This window comes from Aedes albopictus, chromosome 2 (assembly GCF_035046485.1).
Source record: "Aedes albopictus strain Foshan chromosome 2, AalbF5, whole genome shotgun sequence".
Taxonomy (NCBI): domain Eukaryota; kingdom Metazoa; phylum Arthropoda; class Insecta; order Diptera; family Culicidae; genus Aedes; species Aedes albopictus.
The window spans coordinates 42,513,947-42,521,601 of NC_085137.1; the positions used below are offsets into that span (position 1 = coordinate 42,513,947).

Here is a 7,655-nt window from a genome sequence, read left to right on the forward strand (position 1 = left end):
CTTTTCACTTTCACTGGTTTTTGCCACTCCAATTTCACTTTAGCACTATGGTTTTTCACCAGTCACTTTGACTTTGACACCGTTCTTGACAGACGATTAAGAGAGAATGAGCCTTGAGCTATGTAAATCATTAGGTTTTCGCGGCAAACTTTCAACTTCGCGCTTTTTTGTTTTTTTTTTTTTTTAACATAGAAGTATTTCTTTCTGGAATCTTTGACTGTGTTGCCATTTCTCTTCCGGGTGTCCCGTCGGAAGTGGCCAAATATAAAATTGAAATAAAACCATGCATGTGACATATCAAACCACAGCTTTTTCGATAACCTGATAAACAGTTAGCAGGAAAGTATTCTCAGACCATATCGGAACCGGTTCCAGGTGTTCCACCGGAGGTGGCATAGTATAAAAGTTAATTAAACCCATGCAAGGGACATATCAAATCGTGGCTTTTTTGATATCCTGATGAACAGTAAGCAGGAAAATATTTTCAGAACATATCTGAATCGGTTGTGATCCAGAACCGGTTCCGGGTGTCCCGCCGGAAATGGCCAAATATAAAAGGGAACCAAACCCATGCAAGCAACACATCAAATCGCGGATTTTAAGGCATCTTGATTTAACAAGAAAAAGTTAACGGCCATATTGGGGACAACCGGTAGTGTTCCGCAACCGATTACGGTTGCCCCATCGGAAGTGGGGCACATTTAATGACTTTTTAGGTAAGCTGATGAACGGTTAACAAAAAAATCATAGACCATACTTTGGAAAACCAATAGTGTGCCGAAACCGGTTCCAGGTGCCCCGACGGAAGTGGTCAAATGTAGAAAAAAAACCAAACGCATACACGCAGCACACTAAATAACGGCTTCTTCGATAACGCGAAGAACGGTCAGCAAGAAAATAGTCAGGTCCGTAGTGTTCCGGAACCAGATTCGAGTGCCTCGCCGGAACTGGCGAAATGCACGAATGAACCAAACCCATACATGCATTACATCAATTTGCGTCTTTTTAGGAGAACTGATTAATAATTTGCATGAAACTAGTCTAAGACCACATCAGGGACAATCGGTAAGTGGTAAAATGTGAACCGAAAGTTGTAAATGTGAAATTGAATCAAATCCATGCGTGTCGTACCATAAAACCACGCTGATTCGACAATGATTGCTGTCAAATTACCTGGATAAACTTTCAATTCGATAAACTAACTCTATTTTAGTTTTGTTTAGATTGTATGATTTGTTTTTGAACACAAATCTTACAGATATTGTGGTGGTACGAATTGATAGCTTGTACATTTTACGATTGTTGGCTTCCGAGGTTCACTGCGGTTGATCACCAAACGGATCAGGTGTCGGAATGCACCAAATTAGAACTTTCAGAAGTAGTAGCTGCACGAGGAGCCGCTGCGGGTGTAAGTAACATCACAATATCGTATCATTCGTATTAACAGTGTATTACACTGAGACATTTGATCATTTTTTTAATTCAACAAATTTCGAATGAGCGGGGTACAAGTTAAAAAGTGTCTTATTAAAGATTTTTTGATAACTTCTTCTTCTTCTTTATAGCACGACGTTCGCATTGGAACTTGGCCTGCCTCTCTTCTACTTAGTGTTCTTTAGAGCACTTCCACAGTTATTAATTGAAGGGTTTTCTTTGCCCGCCATTGCATGAATTTGTTTACTGTGAGGCAAGTTCAATGATACACTATGCTCAGGAAGTCGAGAAAATGTTCCCGACCGGAACGGGAATCAAACCCGCCGTTTCCGGATTGGCGATTCATAGCCTTAACCACTAGGCCAACTGGAGACCCTTTTTTGATAACACAATGATCGATTCGTAAGAACATAGCCTCAGACCATATTTTAGACAACCGGTAGTGTCCCGGAACTAGTTCTGGGTGTCCCACTGGAGTGGTCAAATGAAAAAGTGATTTGTACCCATGCATAAGATAAATCAAATCGTGGTTTTTTAGGTAACCTGATGTACGTTAGCAATGATATTGCCTCAGACTATATTTGGGAGACCCGGTGGTGCTCCGGAACCTGTTCCGGAAAGTAACCAAATGTACCATGCGACACATCACATCACGGCTTTTTTAATAACCTGAGGAACGGATAACTAGAAAATAGGCTCATACCACATTAGAGACTACTGGTAGGGGGCTGTCCATTTATTACGTAAGGGAAATTTTACGATTTTCGACACCCCCTCCCCCCCTTGTAAGATATTTTGTATGGGGACCCAAATATTTTTGTATGGCGCGTAAGATTTTTCGAACCCCCCCTCCCCCTATAAACCCTTATGTAATTAATGGACAGCCCCTAGGGTTGCACAACCAGCGTTTGATGCTTCGCCGGAACTACGAAAGTAAATAAAATCAATGCAAGCGATAAATATGTGTAAGAGAACAAAATCTTGGCATATTAAACCCACATACAAACAGATGTCTCACTATACTCACTACGTTCTTGTTTTTAACGGTCAATAAAATATAACCTAGAATGTGCAAAAAAAAAAACTTTATCGAAGACCGCAAAGTGATCTGTGAATGTGTAAAAAGTTATATCTTAGCTTGTTAGTATCGTCTTGATATTGATCAGCTCCCAATGTTAGTGAAGGTACTCAAGCAGTCAACTGAGAAATCTGATATTATTCAGCTCTGCTTTTACGCTGAACACAACGTCGGAGAATGTGCCATCAATAAGTTTTAAGTCAATTCAATGATGGCTTTGATAAAATGCTTGCTTTTCTTAAAAAAATATCAGGATTCAGGAACACTTTGACTTACGTCGACGGAAAGATCGTGAGAACATATACGACGAGAAAGGCACTATCACCTCTAGGTGGATTAATTTGGGTTTTTTACTTGTCTATCCTGTTTTTCTGTATGTTGTATCTTGTCCATTCACTCTGTTTTCTTTGTTTTTTTTTTCTAATGTCTTTTCATTCTTTTTGTTAGTTTCTTACGTGCTTGTAAGCATTTCATTGGGATCTTTGACTTTTCTGTATTATACATTTTTCTCTGTATTTTCAATCAACCTATATTCGCTGTTCTGTGTCTCATCTGTTTTTCCTGCTTTAATTATCGTCTGTGTTTTCTTTCTTGTGCCTTTTCCATATTCTCTTTCTTCTCTGCCTTGTTTATTTTATCGATTTTCTGTTTTTTTTGCTCTTTATATTTTTCTGTGTTTTTTGTTTTCCGTATATTATCTGTCTCCTTCTTCTTTTTCTTTATGGCTCGACGTTCGCATTAGAACTTGGCCTGCCTCTCTTCAACTAAGTGTTCTTAGACCACTTCCACGGTTATTAATTGAAGGGCTTTCATTGCCTGCCATTGCATGAATTTGTACATTGTTTGGCAAGTACAATGATACACTATGCCCAGGGAGTCGATAAAAGTTTCCCGACTGGAACGGGAATCGAACCCGCCGTCTCCGGTCTAGGCTAACTGGAGACCCCTTATCCGTCCCCTCTGCTTTGTGTATTTCTGTTTACTCTATCTTGTGTATCTTGTCAGACTTATCGATTTTGTCTGTCTTATCGATATTGTCTGTCTTATCGATCTTGTCAGTCTTGTTAGTCTTGTCGTCTGTCTTGTCGTCTGTCTTGTCGTCTGTCTTGTCGTCTGTCTTGTCGTCTGTCTTGTCGTCTGTCTAGCCGTCTGTCTTGTCGTCTGTCTTGTCGTCTGTCTTGTCGTCTGTCTTGTCGTCTGTCTTGTCGTCTGTCTTGTCGTCTGTCTTGTCGTCTGTCTTGTCGTCTGTCTTGTCGTCTGTCTTGTCTGTCTTGTCTGTCTTGTCTGTCTTGTCGTCTGTCTTGTCGTCTGTCTTGTCGTCTGTCTTGTCGTCTGTCTTGTCGTCTGTCTTGTCGTCTGTCTTGTCGTCTGTCTTGTCGTCTGTCTTGTCGTCTGTCTTGTCGTCTGTCTTGTCGTCTGTCTTGTCGTCTGTCTTGTCGTCTGTCTTGTCGTCTGTCTTGTCGTCTGTCTTGTCGTCTGTCTTGTCGTCTGTCTTGTCGTCTGTCTTGTCGTCTGTCTTGTCGTCTGTCTTATCGTCTGTCTTGTCGTCTGTCTTGTCGTCTGTCTTGTCGTCTGTCTTGTCGTCTGTCTTGTCGTCTGTCTTGTCGTCTGTCTTGTCGTCTGTCTTGTCGTCTGTCTTGTCGTTATTATTTTATTTTATTGTTTTTTTAGTATTCTGAATTTAGAGCCAATATTGTATCTCTTGGTTTCTTGATATTTTTCATTTGTTGTGTTGGTTTCCTGATTATCTTATGATTTTATGATCTTCTAGTCTTCAGATCTTTCAAATCTCTGGGTCATTCAGTGATGTAGTCTTGTAATAATTGGGTTCTGATCTTATCCGCAGATCTTTTGGTTTTTATTCCTTTTAATTCCTTTAATTCATTTTTTCTTGATCTGTACTCCTCTGTTCTCGCGTTCTGTACCTTTCCTGATTCTTCTATTTGGTAGTACAATTGTTATGCAGTCTTGCGATCTTTTGAATATTAATTTTATGATATATTTTCTTGCTTTTTCCCTTTTCCTTTTTTTTTGTTTTTTTTTTCGTAGTTCTGATGCCCAGATTTGATAAGTCTTCTGTTCTTATGATTTTACTCTCGCTCTCTTTTCTTCTAGCCTTTTGAAAATCTTAGAAATCTGTTCTTTACTTTGATTTTATAATCCAGTAATCTCCTAGCCTATTTTTTAATTTCTTTTTATTCGTTCCTGAATTTTAACTAAGGCTTATTTTTTACACATATTCTAGCCTTCTGATTTTTTAGCTTTCTAGTTTTCTTGCCTTGTTGAGATCTTCTTGCTTTTTTGGTCTCTTTTTCTGTCTCTTGCCGTCAAATTTTTCAGTGTTTTGGTCCTTATGCATTTTTCTATGAGGTTTTCGATTTTTCTTGTATTTCTAAGTTTTCGTATTATTCTTGTGTTATTAGTCTTTCAGATTTTTATGCTTCTAATTTTTATCATCTTTGAACAGTTATGTACTGTAAATTATAAATTTTACTGTTTTCTTTCTCTTATCAACATGAGACCAAGAGCATTTGAAAACTGTCACAATAACTCAGTTACTTTATTATCGATCACATCAAATCTATTTGTAGAACGTTCTAAATTCCAATCCACCGCTCTGCACTCTATCTTTATCTCAGTACTCCAACTCCCTCAAACCCCTTCCGCAAATGATTTGCTCTATTCGAGATGTTATTGCGTCCACGAGCTAATGGTAATGTAGCGCTCTATCTGCTCCCATCCGATAGGTGGTTCGCATTGCTCGTAGATAGGTACCTACCTATCACCCCCGTATTGAATGGTTCGGACAGCTTAAGTTGTATCGGAATTGAAATTATGACTGTTTTATGATGATTAAGTTGTGCGCGCGTAGCAATACGGAGGCTCGTGCTTCGAGAGCACCATTCCACCAATGGGTCGAGAGGTCCACCCGCTAGTTGTCTTGCTCTGGCACGTGGCGAGGTTTCCTTACTCAACGTCTCGTCGCGTCGTCGCTTCATTCTGCAAATCAATTCAGTTTTGCTTCAATTTTAACTTGATTGCCACTATTAGAGGCGGAAGCCGAAGATGGTCATCGACATACCGCGACTTTAAAGGCTATTTTGGGAACCAAAAAAAAAAATAACATGTCCGACGAATTTATCATCGGTCAACCGTGAAAAAGGTGCAAAATTTTTCGCGTCGCTAATTAATATTGAAAGTCAGCTGTGCCGACGACGCGACACGAAGGTGCAAGGGCAAATAGCTAGCTTGCAAGAAAATGTAGCTCTTTTTCCGTCGTACGCGCGCATTTGCGGAATCTTGGTCTTTGCCCCTTCTCCTCGCTCGATGTTGAAGCGCTCGCTGCTGTGGCGATACCCATCAAAGGGAGGAGGGCGTTTTGCAGCTAGGATTCTTGACTGTTCGCAACCCGCACACAGCGAAAGGAGTCAACAGGTGGGACCCGGTCTAGGTGGTAGTTGTTGGCTGGTTGGATCGCTGGCTGTGCGGTGTTCTTCAAGAATGCAAGCGAAGGTTTAGAACAACGCAGGCCAATGGCAAATAGTATCTAAATGGGCAATTACCATTATTAATGGTCAATACTTTCGCGTTTGGATTCTGGGAGGTGTTGAAAGGGGATGGGGGTCGTTTAGGTTCAACTGCAGCCGCCCGTTGCACTAGAACCAACGAAGCATGGGGAGATCGCGATATTTTACGTGAGAGGCTCTGGAAGAGATCGATTCGGTGTTTGGTGTATAAAAGCTACTGCCGGGTTCTGGGTTGATGCATACTGATTTTGAGTGTTCTAACAACCAAACCAGCAAACCACAAACCTCATCTACCACAATGAAGGTGCGTTTATCAGTGTTATCAGTGATTGTGTTTGTAGTGATAATCGAGGACATTTTCTCCGTTTTATCCACAGTTCATCGTTGCCGCCGTTGTCCTTGCCTTGGCCGTCGCCTCGGAAGCTAGCTGGCCAGCTGCTGGATATCCATGGGCTGGACCATGGGGTGCCACCGTTGTTCAGGCTAACGCTCCAGCATGGCCAGCTGCCCACTGGGCCGGTGCTTGGCCACATGCTGCTGCCTACGGAGCTTGGCCCGGTGCTCACTGGGCTGGAGCGTGGCCAGCTGCCCACTGGGGTGCCCCAGCTGCCTCGGTTGCCCACCATGCCGGAGTCGTTCCCGGAGCTACCTCCGTCACTGCCACCCGTGGTGCCGTCCATGTTGCCCCTCTGCCAGGACACGCCATCTCTCAGAAGCAGCTGAACCTTGCCCCAGCTCCAGGAACTCTGTAAGAAAAGGATACCAAAACCGAAATGAATCTCAGCAGCGGATTTTTTGCTCATTGACTCAAGAAGACGAATAACTGCCATGATTACGATAACAAACAATTGAGACACCGATGTTCTGTGTTGTACGTGTGATTTTTATGTGTAAATAAGTAGAGCTATTATTTACTGTCTCTGTAAATAAATGTGAACTCTCGAATAATGAAATGGTTGAAGTGTTTTGCTGAATTTGAATAAATATCACATTTATTACTTTTTTGCCGAGAATCCTTCAAGCAGTTCCATTAAGAATTTTCCTAGGAGTTCTAGAGCAGATACTTGTAGGAGTTCCACCCTAAAGAGTTTCCCAGGAAGTCTCTCTAGAAATTTCACTAGGAGATTTTTTTGGAGTTCAGCTGCAAATTCTTACAGATGTTCCTATGGGATTTCTTCTAGACGTTTTACTAGGACTTCAAGAGAAGGAACTTCGGAAATTCCTGTAGAATCTATGTCGGTTATTTCATCAGCAATTTTACCGACAATGCCTTCAAAAGATCCGCTGCTACAGGACATCCAATCAAAATTTGTCTAGGAAATCACCGGTAATTCTCCAAAGAGTTGCAGCGGGTGCACATATAATATATCAACCGGAAATCCCTTTTTCAGTTCCAAAAGAGTTCCTTTAGTAATTTTTCTACAAGAATCTTCAATAATTCTCGTAGAAGTTACTCTGAACGTACATCCGATTACACAAGTTTACAAAATAAAACGAAAGTCGTGAACTTCTGTCAACGACCAAAATTTTTGATCAGCGCGCAATTGCTGATTTCGAGACCGTGCTTAAAAAAATCAAGTAGAACAAACAGTTTTTGAGTTTTATCTGAAAAACTA

At 41.2% G+C, this 7,655-nt stretch overlaps 1 protein-coding gene across 1 annotated transcript; it reads left to right on the plus strand.

The window, feature by feature from the left end:
- The first annotated feature begins 6,185 nt into the window (after positions 1-6,185).
- LOC109432444 (adult cuticle protein 1) lies at positions 6,186-6,992 on the plus strand. Its single transcript, XM_019708777.3, has 2 exons — positions 6,186-6,343; positions 6,417-6,992. The coding sequence occupies exons 1-2, from the start codon at positions 6,275-6,277 to the stop codon at positions 6,789-6,791; spliced, it is 444 nt and encodes a 147-aa protein (XP_019564322.3). The 5' UTR covers positions 6,186-6,274; the 3' UTR covers positions 6,792-6,992.
- The last annotated feature ends 663 nt before the right edge of the window (positions 6,993-7,655 follow it).

What these genes read in the sequence shown, in the direction of transcription:
- LOC109432444 (XM_019708777.3), top strand. Translation starts at nt 6,275, where the DNA reads ATGCATACTGATTTTGAGTGTTCTAACAACCAAACCAGCAAACCACAA. An exon ending in CCTCATCTACCACAATGAAG is followed by an intron (nt 6,344 to 6,416) that starts GTGCGTTTATCA and finishes TTTTATCCACAG; the next exon opens with TTCATCGTTGCCGCCGTTGT.